Source organism: Anomalospiza imberbis, chromosome 2 (assembly GCF_031753505.1).
Source record: "Anomalospiza imberbis isolate Cuckoo-Finch-1a 21T00152 chromosome 2, ASM3175350v1, whole genome shotgun sequence".
NCBI classification, from domain to species: domain Eukaryota; kingdom Metazoa; phylum Chordata; class Aves; order Passeriformes; family Viduidae; genus Anomalospiza; species Anomalospiza imberbis.
This window is the reverse complement of record NC_089682.1, coordinates 73,784,376-73,802,820: the sequence shown is the minus strand read 5'-3', so window position 1 is coordinate 73,802,820 and position 18,445 is coordinate 73,784,376. Positions and strand designations below refer to the sequence as shown.

At 45.6% G+C, this 18,445-nt stretch overlaps 1 protein-coding gene across 4 annotated transcripts in view; it reads left to right on the top strand.

Annotated features, from left to right (window-relative positions):
• Positions 1-17,796, top strand: part of MYO7A (myosin VIIA) — a 63,381-nt gene extending 45,585 nt beyond the window's left edge. For all 4 annotated transcript variants that reach the window (XM_068181710.1, XM_068181709.1, XM_068181708.1 and 1 more), the window contains 21 exons: positions 344-463; positions 1,166-1,339; positions 2,492-2,719; positions 3,144-3,314; positions 4,313-4,430; positions 4,711-4,837; positions 4,952-5,121; positions 5,228-5,418; positions 5,965-6,089; positions 6,820-6,977; positions 7,457-7,610; positions 7,725-7,880; positions 8,240-8,345; positions 10,032-10,145; positions 11,211-11,298; positions 12,082-12,188; positions 12,388-12,573; positions 13,417-13,533; positions 14,007-14,090; positions 14,624-14,743; positions 15,466-17,796. In XM_068181710.1, coding sequence (XP_068037811.1) covers positions 344-463; positions 1,166-1,339; positions 2,492-2,719; positions 3,144-3,314; positions 4,313-4,430; positions 4,711-4,837; positions 4,952-5,121; positions 5,228-5,418; positions 5,965-6,089; positions 6,820-6,977; positions 7,457-7,610; positions 7,725-7,880; positions 8,240-8,345; positions 10,032-10,145; positions 11,211-11,298; positions 12,082-12,188; positions 12,388-12,573; positions 13,417-13,533; positions 14,007-14,090; positions 14,624-14,743; positions 15,466-15,555 — 2,904 coding nt within the window. In that variant the 3' untranslated portion in view covers positions 15,556-17,796. The remainder of the gene's footprint in view (positions 1-343; positions 464-1,165; positions 1,340-2,491; positions 2,720-3,143; positions 3,315-4,312; positions 4,431-4,710; positions 4,838-4,951; positions 5,122-5,227; positions 5,419-5,964; positions 6,090-6,819; positions 6,978-7,456; positions 7,611-7,724; positions 7,881-8,239; positions 8,346-10,031; positions 10,146-11,210; positions 11,299-12,081; positions 12,189-12,387; positions 12,574-13,416; positions 13,534-14,006; positions 14,091-14,623; positions 14,744-15,465) is intronic.
• The last annotated feature ends 649 nt before the right edge of the window (positions 17,797-18,445 follow it).

Genomic DNA, 18,445 nt, shown 5'->3' with positions numbered 1-18,445 from the left:
CTTTTTGCCAACACTCAATAGCGTTTTATAGCACATCTTTAAAATACAAAGGTAGAAATCACTGACAGCAATAGCAGGAACAGAAAAGCTGCTGCTCTGGCTTCAATCAAAGGTCTATCTAGTCTGTTATCTTACCTCCTCTGAGGCCAGAAATGCACAGTAGAAGAACAAGGCAGGGGTGCAGACTGTCCTACTGTCTCTCAGCCTCCAGTGATGGAACATCTGAGCCTGAGTGGTATCACTGTCATTAGTCACAGAGGGCTGTTCTCCAATAAAACATTTTTTGCAAATGCTTGGCCTCTTAAGCCAAATATCTAAACAATGTGTTCCCTGCTGCCAACAGTATTTAAGGAACTTTATCAACGGAGGTCCCCCAGGTTATGCTCCCTATTGTGAAGAGAGGCTGAGGCGGACGTTTGCCAATGGGACAAGGACACAGCCACCCAGCTGGCTGGAGCTGCAGGTATGAGCCCTTCTATGTCCTCCCCAGAGAACTGGGGCTTAGGTTTTAAGCCTTTCAAGGGCCACATCTCTGTCAGGATTGAATGTGGGATAACAAAATGCCTATTTCTGTCAACATTTTTCAGATAATTCCAACATACTGCACTCCCCATACATCCTGGATTTGCTCCAGAATATGTTGAAGATCAGTCCTTTTGGCTGCATCAGTATTTGTAAATTAAATTTGCACTGTTGGCATTGAGGCCAGCTGGCACAGAGCAAGCCCCTGTGTGTTCAGAAAACTAACTTCCAGATGAAGATGGCTGCAGGCAAACTGCCTCCCATGAGTGGTCCCTGGGACTTATTTGGGGATAATTATAGCTGGAACAGGCAGTTTCTGTAAAAATTGCTCATTTTCTAAACTGGTTTGCAAGCATATACAGCTGTGCTCCAGTGTCTATGAGCATTCCCAAGCCTCCTTTTCTGTTCTGGATTAGGCACCTTGATGACTGAATGTATTAAATAAAATATCTGTGACTTCCAAGTGCTTCCTGTGGCTGACTGTACATTATCCTCTTGATAAATACGGTGTAGTAGCACTGAAAAGCAGCCAGTCAGTGGGATCAGGAATTAGTAGGTAGTTACCAGGGTGGGATGGAAGAGTATGCAGGTAAATAGTATTGAAATACACGTAACATTATAAAGTTTGACTTGAATCCTTTAGGCGACCAAGTCCAAGAAACCAATCATGCTGCCTGTAACATTTATGGATGGTACAACAAAGACACTGTTGACAGACTCTGCAACAACTGCTAAAGAGCTCTGTAATTCTTTGGCCGACAAAATCAGCCTGAAGGACCGATTTGGCTTTTCGCTCTACATTGCACTTTTTGACAAGGTATATCTTAAGTTCTGTTCCTGAATAGTTCTGGGAAAGAAGGGGAGGTTTTCCTTGCTGTCACATAACTTCCAGAAGGCAGAGGGATTATTTCTACAGTGCAAGTGTCAGCATGATTTTCACAAAAAGAGTAGTCAAACTCTGCAGCTGGGTTGTAGGAAAATCTCTCCTTGGAGATATTAAGAATTCAACAGGAAAGTGCACAGAGAAACCTATTCAAAATTCACCTGTTCTAACCAGTATGGTGGACCAGAAACCTTCAGAAATTCCTTTTCTCCTACATACTTATGTGATGCTGCTTTTGCTCTTAGTTGCGCTTATTAAAGATGAATTTCCAGTTAAACATCCTACCTGGATTTTTATGCAAGGGAGCCGATTAAATTTAATTGGAAAGCTAACAGTTGAAATTAAGCTTCCAAAATGAGTTAAAATCCAGGATGCCATGCCTGCATTGGCATTTAACCTGCTTTATTTGACCTAAAATTATATATATTTCTCAGAAATTCTGTTAAAATAAAGGTGAGCATAAATGAGAAGGGTAAAGATTAATGAGGTGAGATAACAGCTTCAAGTCAATGAAACTCAAGTATTCCAACAGCTGCTGTATAATAGGATGAAGTATATTCTCATCTACAGATGTGGCCACCTCTGCCTCTAGGTGGGGAAGAAAATGGTTTATACTCTGTCGTCTTCATCTTTTTTGAGGAGACATTCAGCATAGGATGCTAAGTCTGAGGAGATATAGTGCTTTGGGGGCTTCATGGCAGACCCCAATGAGAAGACAGGTAAATTTCTGTAACAGGACAGGCTTTTTTTATTCTGGGTTTTTCTGGTGCTTAGCTAGGTTGGATCCAAGCCCATGACTTTGAAACAGTGCATTTCAAAGCACAGTATGAATCAACAATAGTATAAAATGGGATCATTGGCTTTGCTGAGTCATGTTGATGCTCTCCTTTCAGTCTGGATGGGAAGCTGGAGCTGAAATGGAATGGCTCACCCAGCCATGCTGCAGAACTTGGCTGGCTACATGACATAGAACCATTGATTATTTTGATTATAAAGGTAGTCTGAGTGACTCAAAAATAGATCTTTCTACCTTAAAAGGTCTGTGTTTGGTCAGGTGAATGCCACATTTCTCTCTGCCCTGCCTAGGTGTCCTCGCTGGGGAGTGGCAATGACCATGTGATGGATGCTGTGTCCCAGTGCGAGCAGTATGCCAAAGAGCAGGGAGCGCAGGAGCGCAACGCACCGTGGCGGCTCTTCTTCAGGAAGGAGATCTTCACCCCCTGGCACAACCCCAGTGAGGACAACGTGGCCACCAATCTCATCTATCAACAGATTGTGCGAGGGGTGAAGTTTGGGGAGTACCGGTGTGACAAGGTATGTGATCTCAGCAGCTTCCACTCTGGTCCAACAAGTATCTTTGAGATGGTGAAATAGGTTACAACAAAGGGGATGATAAATATTCCTCCCTGGACACCCATTAGCTTGGGCATTATGGTATTCACATGGAGAACAGGAGCTACAGCAATCAGATCCTCTTGATTGGGCTTGGACGCTTCCATGTGCTGCATAAGCACTCTTAACAATGAACAGGTTAAGGCTTAATCATAGCTTTTAGTGGTCAATGTCCTGAACTTTAGATGTGCAAAAAGTTGCAAAAAGGTGAAGTTCTACCAAAAAGAAGCATTCCCACACAATTCTGTAGTACACCCAGCCTCCACAACAGGCTCCTTGAGTGGTGGAGGATGGACGTTGTGATGACTTGGTGACAGCATTAACTTGGTTTGTTTGGCTCCCACAGGAGGAAGATCTGGCAGAACTGGCTTCCCAGCAGTACTACGTGGACTATGGGTCAGAGATGGTACTGGAAAGGCTGCTAAATCTAATTCCATCCTACATTCCAGACAGAGAGATCACAGCTTCAAAAACAGTGGAAAAATGGGCTCAGCTCATTATAGCTGCACATAAAAAGGTGGGGACAATAGATCACCTGTCGAGGACCACATCATGCTTCAATAGCTTCATGTGCCTTTTAAACATGTGTCAGACATCATAGATCAGCTCTTAGCCTGGCCTGAAGCTAAAACTGTGAGAAAGGGCAGGGCTTGTACTAACCATATTCAGCTTTACCACTGGTTTTTATGCAAGATCTGACAGAAGACATACTACGAAGATTTACTGTCAGGTGCAAAACACCATCTCTGGGCTGGCATTCCTGTTACATGAGATTGTGGTGTTACCAGTTGTATTACAGAGGTGGTTCATGTCTCTGGATAATGTCAGGGCTTTATTGTGCCAAGCATTGTATAAAACCTCCCTGGCTTCAATTAGAACATTTGTGACACTCTCACATGACACCACTTCCCATAACTCATTACCCAGTACTCATGACCACTTATGAGAGGTGATGTTCCTGGCATGAGGATGGGCATTCATTTAACATCAGGAGCCAGCTTCAGATTAGGATCCCTACTATGTAAACATCTCCATGTGTATTAGGAGTCTCACCTCAACTTAACTGTCAGTGGAGACACAGAGATTCCCTTGGATCTTGCACATCCCCGGCCAACCTGTCAGCTTTGTACAGAAGTGTCAGGTGTCTAAGATTGCCCTAAATAAGGGGCTTAAGGGATGACTGTCTGCTTCCAGCTAAAGGAGTGTCAAGCTGAAAAGTAAAAACTTAGTTTAGGGAAACCCATAGTCAGCTGAGATGAACCTCAGTGAGACTGGTCACTCCAGATGCTTGCCCAGCCTTCTCCAAGTCAGATTATTCCATAAAGTAGGAACTGAAGGCCGGGACTTTGACCAAAATGTCACTTCTTCCTGTAGTAGTTTGGCCCTTAGCCACACTGAGACCTCCATTAAAATTTGTTCTAAGGTCTTCAGGTTACATGGATTGATTTTCCTTGCTCTCTTCCAGGATATAACTGTGTTTTGCTTCATGTTGGTTGTGGCTTGCTTTTCCTGTAGGGAATTTATACTCAGAAGAGGGCAGACCCAAAAAAGGTCAAGGAAGAAGTAGTGGATTTTGCACGTTTCAAGTGGCCTTTGCTGTTTTCTCGGTTTTATGAAGCCTTCAAATTCTCAGGTGAGTCAGTAGAGCACATCCCCAGAGCACAAGATGCTCTAAAGCAAAAGGAAGGAGAGATGGGGATTCCCCAGACAAGAAGGGGACCATCTAGCTGGTCCTTTTTGGAGGCATTATTTTTTGTTGCGTCCTCATTAGCAATGGCTCAGGCTATGGATCTGTCACTATTTCTCTCCCTTAAAAAACCAAAGAGCTTTTTGATCATTGCATCCTCCTTTGAAACATTTTCTGTATCCTAAGACCCTTCATGAGCTGATTGAATGTCTTGTCTTCAACCCAGGGCCAAGCCTGCCTAAAAATGATGTGATTGTAGCTGTCAACTGGACAGGGGTGTACTTTGTGGATGAACAGGAACAGGTTCTCTTAGAGCTCTCTTTCCCAGAGATCACAGCTGTGTCAAGCAGCAGGTAAGGAGGAATAGACTTGGCTGGCAATCTCACCATAGACCAGTCTTTTTCCAGGCTTTGCCTCTAGATGTCATTATGTTTCATGTTTATGTCTCCTATAAAAATATATCCCAGAGGAGGAAAGCTGCAAGGGCAGAGTTTCACCCTGGCCACCATTAAAGGTGATGAATACACTTTCACCTCCAACAATGCAGAGGATATCCGGGACCTGGTGGTGACCTTCCTTGAAGGACTAAGGAAACGATCCAAGTATGTGGTCACCCTCCAAGACAACCCAAATCCAGGCAAGTAAATAGCCCAGCTCAGTGGTAAACATAGAGATAGATTTAATATTCCTGAGGAATTTGGAAAAAAAAACAGTTCTAACCAATGGTTGGTTTTTTTTTGCAGTGGGAGAAGAATCTGGGTTCCTCAGCTTCCTTAAAGGAGACCTGATAGTTCTGGACCAGGATACAGGAGAACAAGTGATGAACTCAGGGTGGGCTAATGGGTTCAATGAACGGACCAAGCAGAGAGGGGATTTCCCAACTGATTCAGTCTATGTCTTGCCTACCGTCACCATGCCTCCGTTGGAGATCGTGGTAAGCAGTCTTATGGAATTACACTACTTGGTACAATGCCCAGGGAGGTCAAAGCCTTTGTGGAGTTGCTTAGATCTGGCCAGAGTCTCCCTAAATGTAAGGCAGAAAATAAAGTGGATGAGAGAGGTGGCAAGTTGTCCAAGGCAGAAGTGATCTCTGTCTTTCTGATTTTGGCACTCAGGGCACCACAAACTTGTGACTTGGAATATCCATGTATTGTGCTAAATCCTTCCAGCTGGCCTGATTGCTTAAAGGTGTATTTGTGGTTGGAGGGAATTGCTACATTCTCTTGTGGAGCTGTAGGTTCCAGAGCAAATTATCTTCCTTAGGAAGTGATCCACACTATGGAAATACTTGTTATTCCTTGCATTAGTGACTGAGAATGGCACAGAGAAATTGCAACTGCACATTTCTAACTGACTGTTAATGGGAATTGATGGATTATTCTCATTTTCACTGTTCTTGCTTTGTATCTGCTTTGTCTCTTTGAATACATCAGATATATTTTATTTCAAACATAGCAGGTAACAGCTTTTCATCCCACAGGCCCTGGTCACAATGACCCCTGACCAACGACAAGATGTTATCAGAGCCTCCCAGATGGCAATTTCAGACAGTGAAGAAAGAGTAAAGCCATACACCTTGGAGGAATTTTCCTACGATTACTTTAGGTGATTTTTTTAAACCACTCTCAAAAACTATAGGAGTCCATCTGCAGGTAGCTTGGGAATCAGGAAAATTTTGCTACTGGAGAAGACTCTGAATACCCCATTGTGTGACTTTGTACAACTGCAACCTCTAGTTTAAGTCATGGCATTTGAGCTGCAGGTTTTCCACAGACAAGGTTTTATAAAGGATTTCTTCTCAGCAGAGATGTAGCAATTTAAAATTTAATATTATGTCGGAGGATGTTCTTAGGCCATATAGGCATTTTCATCTCAGCTCCAAAAATTTAAATGTGCACCACTGCTGAATGCAGCTGACCAAAGCTCCCACTTCTGTTTGGATGAGCTGGCAATCCAAACAGGCAGATCAGATCCTCTGAGATGTCTTCCCCTTGTTAGGCTTATACTGCTAGGTGATATTATTTCAGTGTGGCTGCCCTGACCATTCATTGCCATCATCATTGCTGTGGCTAGAAGCTTTTTGGGATAGGGGAGGTGATTGTGGTCTCATTACTGGGGTAGGGTCTATAAGAGACTCTTCTGAGCCACAGGAGAGTACAAGTGGTTCTCTTTGAGCAGAACTGGAGCTGGATACTTGCTAAATTGTGATGTCCCTTTTGATATAAGAGTTCATTAGCCAAGTGCTGTGAGCAACTGTCCTAGGTGAAACATTGGCCATAAGCTGTTCCTATTATCCCTGTAATCTCTCCACTTCTTGCTTTGCCTATGCCACCAGACCACCTCCAAAGCACACCCTCAGCCGGGTCATGATCACCAAGAGCCGTGGAAAGGACAAGCTGTGGTGTTACACCCGCGAGCCCATCAAACAGCCACTGCTGAAGAAGATCCTGGGCAGTGAGGAGCTGTCCCAGGAAGCCTGTATGGCCTTTATTGATATCCTTCCTTTCTTTGGGAGTCCCCTTGGGCAAGAGGTCTGACAGGCAAAGGGCTGAACAGGCTCTTTAGGGCCCCAAGCAAAACCCAAAGAAAGGTTTGTGGTCCCTCTTAAGGGCTGTGGGACCATGTCACAGGCTTGGAAATGGGTCTGCGCCACAAATCTATACCTTAAGCATCCTTGAAATCTGAGGTGTGTCTGCTTCTTAATCAGTGAGGATTTGGGGACCAGTTATTGAGTCCTGCTAGTCCACACACACTAGCATTGTTCTGTCTTGGTTCAGCTGACTCTGCCAAGTGCACCTGCTGTGGATGGCACAGCCCTAATCAATCCACATGGCCTTGGAGACAGCGTTTGATGCCTGAATATCCCTTTGCAGTCACTTCTGTAGTCATGTTAGGATGTCTTTAACAACATCATCAACAGAGGGCCTTCACTAAATGTCCCAGTTAGCTCATCCTTGACTCCTACCTCCCACCTGTGCTGAAATATATGGGTGACTACCCATCCAAAAGGACCCGCTCAGTCAATGAGTTGACAGACCAAATATTTGAAGGTGCCTTGAAAGCTGAACCCCTAAAGGATGAGATCTACTGCCAGACCCTCAAGCAGCTCACAGACAACCACATCAAGTAAGAGTTGTTCATTCCCCTTGACCCAAATGCACTAGACTGTGTTGGGCAAAGCAGATCTGAAGTGTCCGTGCCACAAGTGATTTTTTTCCTCCTGGGTCTCTTCTTGTGCAGATACAGTGAAGAGAAAGGCTGGGAGCTGTTGTGGTTGTGTACAGGCCTTTTCCCTCCGAGTAACATCCTCCTGCCCCATGTCCAGAGGTTCCTGCAATCCCGGAAACATCACCCCTTGGCAGCAGACTGCATCCAGAGACTCCAGAAAGCTTTGAGGTATGGCACTGGAAGACCTCCTAGTCCTGATTGTACCACAACATCCAGTTATGTGTGAAAAAATACAGCTGGGAGATATTTTGGTGACTAGGGTCACAGTGAAACTCACAGCCTCTCTATTCCACCAAACTGATTGAAAGAGACATTGTGTTGCTGATAAGCAGTGCAGAAAAATAAAAATTAATCAACTTCATCCAGGTCCATTTAAGTTACTTTCTTCTTTCTTGGAGGAAAGATAATGTTAATATTAAGAAAGTAGCTGAAGTTACTCAAAAAGAATATGCATTAAAAAGGGAATATTCAAACAAAGGATTCTTGCTATGATGATGCTCTGACATTTGCCATCTCCTGTTTTGCAGGAATGGATCCAGAAAATACCCACCCCATCTGGTAGAAGTGGAAGCCATTCAACACAAAACGACCCAAATTTTCCATAAGGTTTACTTCCCTGATGACACCGATGAGGTAAATGGGAGAGAAGGAAATTATTTTCTGTCAGGATGGTTGTCAATTTTCTTATTAAAATCTCAGAAGAGACTAATATTGGTTCTGATTCAGAAAAACTCAGCCTTTCCAGAAGCCTTTGGGCCGAAGCATAACAAGGAAAATCCATCCTTGTCTACTCAGATTAGTTGTGAGGTGTGTTTTTCAATATATGGGTGCTGGTGTTCATTGGAGGCTTTAGAGTATGACTGCAGAAAGAGGGAAACTGGATGAGCTCATCCATTCACTCACAGTAGGTCACAGGCCTTGCCTCTCAGTTATTTGGAGTCCAAACCAACAGATATTGTCCACCCAATGATACCTAAAGGGGTACCATGGTGGGCCCCCCTGGGAAATGGGCAGACTATTGCAGGACTGGCAAGTAGGTGACTGAAATTACCTCTTCTGACCTGAGATGACACAGAAATTATACCTGCACTCAGGAAGCTCTCACTAAGCATCTTAAATGCTTGTAAGGCAGCTAGTCATATTGATGCCAGAGCAGATAGGCATGTCCTTGCAGATACTGCTGTCTCACTTACTATTAGACTTCCTATGAGGCTCACATCTCTCTCTTCCCTCATACCCTTGGGTACAACTAAATTTCTGTATTTCCAAGTGGGTTTATTTGTAAAACAGTCCACACCCGTGAAAGGAAAAGGATGACTCCTCTGCAGCAGCTGGGAGTGCCCTTGTTTATCTGTAATGGAGAGTTGAGAGAACTCTTGGGGTTTCTCATCACTTTGAGTGTTTTTTTCTACATGACCAGCAATGAGCATGACACTACTTCATACACATGCATCTGTGTGAGAGCCAGTAGAAGGAGGCAGTGGGGACTTCTACACTTGGATGGGTTTGCTGTTATCCATTTGGCCATGGAAATCACCAGGTGGACTGGCAGAGTAGCATCATTCCAGTACAACATGCATCTGCACTGATGTGGTGCTGAGCATTAGCAGCACTGAACCCCAGATCAGACTCTCATGGGATGTGGAACGTGGGTCCTGGTAGTTCGGTGGTTCAGTTGTGCATGTGGTGGTAAGAAGCTTAAGTTCCTTAAACTGCTATGAGCTGAATCCCATTAAGTGGGCAGAGCAAAACTGAGGCAATGTAAATGCTGAGCACAGCTCAAAAGGCAAAACCAGAACTGGGATGTGCATACAAATGGGACAGACCTTAAAACATCCCATGCTTTAGATATCCATAAAACTGGAATCATTTTCCTTCTATTTAGCTATCTAGAAACCAGGCATCTGGCTTAGACCTGGTCTAAGCCAGGCATCTGACTACCTCATCATCACTGGAGAGACAGTTGGGACAAATCAGCCTGGAGACCTCTCACTCTGTCTTTCCCAGTCCTCTTCCCTCAAGAAAATAGTTCTGACACTTCACTGTTAGATCGGAAAAATCTGTTGCATGCCTGGAGAGCTCTGGATAAGCCAGCACAGGATATAGATACAGCATCACAAATCACAGTGGTACAGCAGTAGCATGACAGAGCTTCTGCAGACATCCCTTCCAATGCCCAGAGCCCCAGTCCACAGTGTCACTGATTTCACTGGTGGTGGGCATCTAAACTCCTCTGTGCAAGTGCACCTGGAGCTCCTCAGACAGCAAAAAGTGGAAATTAACCCTTAGATAGCAGTAATTATCTTCCTCTCTTTGTAGGCATTTGAGGTGGAATCCAGCACTAAAGCCAAGGACTTCTGCCAGAACATCTCCAACAGGCTGCTCCTGAAGTCCTCTGAGGGCTTCAGCCTCTTCGTCAAAATCTCCGACAAGGTGAGTGACCCACTCCGAGGCTGAGGTAGCCCTGAGGTACCCAGGACAACCCGCTTGCCAGTAGGTACACATTGGTGGAGCCAGAGCCATGTGGTGAGAAACATTTCTCTACAAGCTGTGTGGCATTCTTAAGGCAGATCTGACCTGATGCAGGTGAGGTTTGCAGTCCCACAGCCCCGACTTACAGCTGTCACCTCAAAGGACTTAAAGCACAGACAGGCAAAGCTCTCCTAGCCTTTTGCTGAGTTGGGTTTATAAGAAAGGACTAAGTAAGAAAAATGTGCAGCTTAGAGCTGCCTGTGGCATCTGGGAGAAATCTATGGAGATAGTCATCAGGAAGGGAAAGGAAGGGTTGTGGTGAAACAAGTTGCAATAAGGAGTAATAGGTGAAATTAGAGACAAAGCCTGAAGCAAGGTGCTGACATTGGCTTCCTCACATCAGCAGTTTATAACACATCAGTGTAAGAAATACAAATCAGTGAGCAACAACTACGGGAGATGCGCTGGGCAGTGGCCAACCCTACCTGTAGAGTCTTGCCACTTGTTTGGAGCACCACAATATAAGAAGGAAATAAAGCTGTTTGAGAGGGCTACTACAATGGTGAAGGTCCTTGAGGGGAAGGCGTGTGAGGAGTAGCTGAGGTCAATTGCCTTGTTCAGCCTGGAGAAGAGGAGACTGAGAGACTTCATTGCAGTGTGCAACTTCCTCATGAGGGGAAGAGAAGGGGAAGACACTGATCTCTTCTCTGGGATGATCAGTGATGGGACTCAAGGGAATGGCAGGAAGCTGTGTCAGGGGACATTTAGGTTGGATACTAGGAAAAGTTTCTTCACACAAAGGGTGGTTTGGCACTGGACCAAGCTCCCCAGGGAGGTGGTCATGGCACGAAGCCTGACAGAGTTCAAGGAGTATTTGTACAATGCGCTCAGGCACATGATGTGATTCTTAAAGATATCAAATGCCAGAAGATGGACTTTGATGATCTTTCTGGGTACCTTCCAACTGAGGATATTCTGTGATCCTATTGTATGACAGCCTTCGTGACTATGTGCTGTGTCCCCCAGGTCATCAGTGTGCCAGAGGGAGATTTCTTCTTTGACTTTGTGAGACACCTGACAGACTGGATAAAGAAAGCAAGACCAGCAAAAGATGGTAATGATGACTTTTTTTCCAGTATGGGTCACACACAGCCTTCCTCCAGCCCTTTCAAACCAGATTGACCACATAGTCTGCCACAAGCATTGGAACAGGCTGTTCCCGGAAGTGGTGGAATCACTGTCCTCTAGTGTTCAAAAAAATGTAGGTGTGGTGCTTAGGGACATGGTTTAGTGATACTCCTGGCAGTGTTAGTTTAATGGTTGGACTCAATCTTAGAGGTCTTTTCCAACCTCAGTGATTCTATGATCTCTTGGGCCACGCTGATGGGAGTGGTGCTCTCTGCACCATCCCTGGGGACATCACCTGGGAGGTGGCCCATCCAGGAGCAGCAAAACCTCTGTTCCAAGGCAAGTCCTGGCCCCTGTGAGAAGCACCTGCTGTAGGGCATCTCTCCAGGAAGTGCCTGCAGGAAGGTTTCAGTGGTGGGATTCATCTCGCCTCACTGACCACATCCAAAGTGGAACTGGCTGCAGCTCTGCTGAATTTATCAGTGGCTGCAAGACATAGGTGCCTCCAGGGTACAACTCCTCTGTCCTGTGTTAGGCACGGATACTATCAATGAAGTACTGTTGTGCAAGTGAACCCAGACACTTTTTCCACCTTATTAAAGCCTTGCATGGCAGTGATGTGGTTTGTTCTGGAAAATCAGAGCCCAGTTGGCCTTGTGAATGCCGCTGTCCCTGCAGGCTGTGATGGCACAAGGGCACTGCTGGATGCAGACACCAATTGCCAGCTGATACTCACACCATCGCTATTCTATTTGCTTCACTTGCACAGGTATAGTGCCTTCCCTCACCTATCAAGTGTTCTTCATGAAAAAACTGTGGACCAACACAATGCCTGGAAAAGACTCGATGGCAGACTCAATTTTCCACTATTACCAGGTGCGCCGGGACTCTGCAATAGCAGTGGAGACTTGGGAGGGATTAGGAATAGGTTGCAAAGACTTGTCCATCTCCAGATGTTTCCAAGGAACAGCCTCTTAGCCAGGGGCTGGGTATCTCCACAAACTCCATTTAACATCTAAGGGTGAAGGTCCACAGACATCCTCTCTGTCTTTCTGTTGTTCTTTCCTCTATGCAGGAGTTACCAAAATACCTGCGTGGCTACCACAAGTGCTCACGGGAAGAGGTTCTGCAGCTGGCAGCTCTCATCTACCGGGTCAAGTTTGAGGATGACAAGTCCTATTTTCCCAGCATCCCCAAACTCCTGAAGGAGTTGGTGCCTCAGGACCTCATCCGGCAGATCTCTCCAGATGACTGGAAAAGGGTAAACCAGCAGCTTGATTCATACACCAGGCCTGGCTGGGAGAAGCCCAGTCTCTCAGGTGACTTGTCTGACACTCGGTGTTGAAGTTGGACTACCAAAATCAGTGACACCTGGTCCTTCTGGAGCCTTACCCGAGCTTCAGCTTGCCTGGCACCACTAAGAGGAGAGATTGTACATGCATGTTCACATATACATGCCTTGCCCTGGGTTTTCTTTGTCCTGACTGTGGCTGTACTGGTGGATGCAAAGCCAGATGGAAGCAGGCTAAGAGATGGTCTCATGAAGAGGTGGTTTGTCATTTAATGCAGACTACTGAGTAAAGGGGTAATTCTTCCTGCTTTACACAGGGAGAGCTGTGGCACAGGTGCAAACAGGTTTAGCCTTAAAATATTACTATCTGTCAAGAAATAGTATGATAAATCCTTTCTGTTTCCTATCTGATATCAGGATATCTGGGCTGAAGGTCTCTCAGTCTCTGCTGCATAAATTGGACAATCACAGTTTATAATCTCTTTACTGGAGTCACCAGCTCAGCTTATCTAAAAAGGATCTGCCTCGGTTCCAGGCCCTCCTCTGGTGACAAGAGCACTTTTTTGAAGTGTTATTGGAACAGAGGCTAGAACCAAACATCAAGGTCAGGTTGGACAGGACCCAGAGCAAGCTGCTCTATTGGAAAGCAGCCCTATCCACTGAAGGAGAGTTGGACAAAATAACCTTTCAAAGGTCCCTTCCAACCCAAAACTCTTCTGTGAGCCTATCATTGTGGAACTGATGCTCCTTCCATGCAAACATCCCTGGTGCCAGGTACTGCAAACCCTCCATCTCTCGTGTTCTCTGTTGCAGTCCATCGTGGCATACTACAACAAACACGCGGGGAAAACAAGAGAAGAAGCCAAGCTTGCCTTTCTAAAGATTATCTTCAAGTGGCCTACATTTGGATCAGCATTCTTTGAAGTGAAGGTACCTGCCCTGGGGGTTCTCTGGCAGCTTTTAGCCAAGATCAGGAGCCCTGTACCCCAGAGGGGTTCCAGATCTGAACCAGACTGGGACAATCCTGATGAAACAGGGAAAAATGTAATACTCTTAATTGGAAAAGTGTGAATACACTTGTTCATTTGTGCTCTGCCTCTTTACACAGACAGAAGTGTTGTAGAACTTCAGTATATCTCAGACCTTGGGGCTGTTCCCACAACTGTGCTGCTGAACACACAAGGGCTCTTCTCTGTTTTGCCAAGGCAAAGGGGAACCTGTGGTTTTCCAAGGGATGTGTCTCTACCCACCACAAACCAAATCCAGACTATCCACCATGCCAGTACAGTTCCATCAAGGACAGTAGAAACCAGTGCTGTCAGGAGAAGACATGGAGACAGGAAATAGGAAGGGGTCTGATTTTGCTTACACATCACCTAACCAGTTCATCTCTTTTCCAACAGCAAACTACAGAGCCAAATTATCCAGAAATCCTTCTAATTGCCATCAATAAGCATGGAGTCAGCCTCATTGATCCCAAAACCAAGGTAAGCAAAACTTGGGTATTCACCAGATGCTCCTGAACCCAGTCCCCAAGCCCTCATGGAAGACATCCCAAGAAGCATGTTGTTCAGTACTTAGTGAGTTCTCTTTAAGCCAGGTTAGAAAGGCTGGATAGACAGAAAACATTCTGGAGGCAGAAATTAACAGTTGCACAGAGGCAGCACAAACTTTTTCAACAAAATATGGATTGGGAGCATCAACCATTAGGGCCCTGTACCTGGAGGATGCACACAGCCCTTCCTTAATCCTTTCACAGGCAATAGGACAGAAGTTGGAGTAAATGAAATCCTACTAGTTACTTCCACCATCTGCATGGTCTTTCTAGTATAGCAGTCCTTCACAAGCTCTGGAGGATCTGCAGTCTTGATCTCACTGCCATTCACATGACTCTCATCACAGTAGACATCCTTGGCCTGCTGTGATAGAAAGTGAACAGGGACAATGAGAAGTGTCCACAGCCCCTCATGGAAGTTGAGGCTCTCTTGTATGTTGAGTGTCAGTTTTGTGTTCCCACCAGGATATTCTCATCACTCACCCCTTCACCAAGATCTCCAACTGGAGCAGTGGCAACACGTATTTCCACATAACCATTGGCAACTTGGTGAGAGGAAGCAAGCTGCTCTGTGAGACCTCCCTGGTAAGAAGCATTAAAGATTAGACCAAATCCTGACTTCAGCAGCAAATTGTGTCTCAGGGATTCTCTGGGCTGAAAGTGGTCTCTCAGAAGAGCTGCTGATACAGTTTTTTTCCTTCTGAATTTCCCATGGCTCTGCTCAATGAGTCAGGGCTAGGGCTCTCACTTGGTCCATCATCCAATGAACAAGCACACCTAAGGTGCTTGGGATGTTGATGAGTCAGGAGCATGAGGGACTGTTCCTTATAACTGGACTAAAAAACATATTAAAGCTGATATGGGCTCAAGGGGTACTCTTGAGCTCTTTAACCAGTATCATTTACCCATTTTATCCCTAGTAACAATCACAGCAATAAACCTCCTCCTAGACTATTTTAAATCCAAAGCACAAAGGATAGAAATTCCTTCTGGATTGTTACTAATCTGAGGCATTCAGTATTTTGTTGGCCATTTGAAAATGTATGTCCTATCCAAAGCTCCCTATGTCCTTAGCCTCAGCAGCATCCTGGGACAGGGAGCTCCTCCATCTCAATGTCGCAAATTATGTTTGACCAGTGTTCCTTGCAGTGGTGACATTTCACCCAAGGAGAATGGTGGAACAAGTCAAAATGTACCTGAAAATTTGCAGTGCAAGAACTGGTAGCCAGTGTGCTCAGGAGGCACAATCCAGAGACTGTAAGCTGTGCTCTAGAGCACAGAGGTAACATCTTCCCTCTCCTCCTCAGGGGTACAAGATGGATGATCTTTTGACCTCGTACATCAGCCAGATGCTAACAGCCATGAGCAAACAGAGGAGTGCAAAGGGTAGCAAGTGAACTGCAAGAAGCCACTGGCACATAGTCATGGGGCTAATTCACCAGCTGAGGGCTGTGGGATACCCATGCAGCTGGGCAAGAACCTTTGCCTCCCAGATGTGGAAGATGAGCCGAACACCATCAGGGAGTTCAATGGACTCTGACCTTGAGGGCTCCAATCCCACCTCCCCTTCCAGCGAAGATGACTATCTCTGACCTCCTACTCACTTTCCTCACCCTGCATCCCAACTCAATCCTACACCTCAAAGATTTCCAGAGGACACCACTGCTCTCAGAGAGTGACCAAGGCAAAGACACTCCAGCAGGAGGCCACAAAGGCTCTTGGAAGAGGATTTTTGTGTGTGTGTGTGTGTGTGTCAGTGTGTGTGTGCATGTGGCTTGCTTTGTTTTTATTTGTTGTTTTTTTCTTAAATATGAGACCTGTTAGGATGCTAACAGGTTTTTGGTGAAGTTCTGGGAATTTCAGGTTTGAAGAGGAATAGGAGAGCCCTGACCCATGCTGGAAAGATGTCCAGTGAACACTGCAGGGCTTGTTTTTAAGTCATTACAAAAGAATACACTGTGTTCTTAAGATGTACAGAAAGAAAAAGCAAGCAGGGAGGAGCACATTTTAACTAGGAATCAGAATAAACAAACTACTGATCGAACAGGCTAGAGTACTAAAGTCCTATCTGTGCAATGCTGGAAATATTTAAAGAACAAATTTTAAGGTTTCATTTCTTCTTTTATTTATTTTTTAAAATATTAAAAAGGAAAAAAAAATCCTGTATTTCGTGCCGGTATCTGGATGCTGACCTGCGGAACAATCCCTTGCCCAGAGATTCCCCAAGAGCTATGAATGCCAGAGGCTGAGTAAAGCACACCTTTCTCAATCTAAGGGTTCAGCTGGAAGCAAAGCTTGGAAAATTAATTATCTCCTTTTGCTCCCTGTGTCTAGAAAAAAATTAACCTTGACTTTTACTGCAAACTTCAGTATGGATTTAGGGGTTTTTAACACCCCATGCTTGGAAGACTGAAGCCAAGCCTATGTTGGGCTGTAATTCAAACATTAACTTGGCTATCAGGTTTGTACCAACTGATGATTTTATTGTGATTTGTGTGTTTCTGTGTAAAGCAGCTCTTCATGAGTCCTAGCTGGACCTGAACCACTCACAGCAAAGGCAGACCCTTGATTTTGGTGGTCTTTTCTCTGTCTTTGATTGGCTGTCTCATCTGCCACCCAATGCCACACAGTGCAGACCAGCCTACTTTGGAGCATAGATGGGACCTGCTGGCAGAGAGGAGGCTGAAACCATATTGTGTCTGGAAGGATGCAGGGAGAGAAGCCTGGGGGGTGCCTTTCCAAAATCCAGGCTTCAAAGGAAGACATGGCTGGGTGTGGAGTATCAAGAGAGGGGACAATTGTACACCAAGATCTGGTGTTGGTGTGATCACCACTGAGTGGATCTCAGTAGATGCTGAGGCCTCTCTTGGTCCTGTGCATTGGGCTGGGTTTGACTGCTTTTGTAGAAGTCCATATTGTGTGGTGTCACATGCTGCTCTGTTAAGCTCAGCTGAGCTCAGGTCTTCAACACCATGGTGTGCCAGGAAGAATTGTCAGCACTGCTTACCAGATCTCGAGGACTGTGACATTCAAGTGGGATGCAGCAGTCACACGACTTTGATTGCTCCATCAAAGCAAATGAGATGCTGCACGGAGACATCCACCAGCCAGACAGGGCTGGTAGGAGATCACCTTCCTCCATCATCCCCCACCCAACGCACTCTGATGATGGGAGTATGGTTACACCAAGGCCATATTAGGAGCCCAGCTGCCTTCTCACCATCCATCTCTGACATTTCTCTCCCTTCCCCAGCTGCCATGATCCAGCTGTCCCAGGGATCCCACCTGTCCTTAGACACATGCCTATTATCACCACACCATTACTGCTTTTTCTGAGTCTCCAGCCATCCCTGCCACCCATTGCACACTCAGCAGACAATGCAGCACAGCAGTGTTTTCCAGAGCTGTTGTGGGTCATCTTTCTCTTGCTACCACCCTCATCCTTCCACTTACAGCTCTGTTGGCATCCCATGCACCCCATAATTTTGCGCAGGACTGGGACTCTGTGTGTGTGTGCCTGTGTGTCTTACGTATTAGCATCTGCTGGCCTCTTTGTATACACACCAAGCAATGTAACATGAAAAAACATATGTCCAAGTGAAATATTCCAATTAAAAAGCATCAATTAGCTTGTGGGAGGCTGTTCTGCACTGTGCAGTCGTGGTGACATTTCCAGGGGGAATGGTGGGATCAGGGCTCTTGGGTTCTCGTTGTGGACAAGAATTCTCCTTGCACTGTACAACTCCTGATGAGAGCATCCAGCAAGGGGGAACAAACCATCAGTGTACCCAGACTGGAAATTAATTGAAATCTTCTTCTGGGGTAAAAAAAACACTGAAGTCTGGGAGTCTCCACTGTTTGTCCTCTATGATAAGGGCTGAATCTTCCAGTCAGTTCTGAGCTTAATCACTACATGTAGGATGTGTTGGATGAAAAGTCTGTGTGTGGGAGTCGGGCGACCAGTCACGTGCTTAACAAGGTTGCCAGACCTTGCTAGCTGAGAAGCAATGAAAATAGTAGCTGAGATGTGACAGTGTAAGACGTTAAAGGAAACCACAGGTCTAACTGGCCAGGCTCTGCCTAGGCAAGGCTTCTGAGGATGAAGAGGGTGAGTACAGGCAGTTACCAGTGCATACTGGACAAGCATCAGCTAGATAACATGGATCAAAGAGCATTGAGGTGGCTTTTCCCAATGTACATTAAAGGCAGCAGTTGGGGAACCACAGCCAAGTCCCTCACTTTAACACCAAAGCACAGGCTGAGGAGCCCATGGTGCACACCCTACAT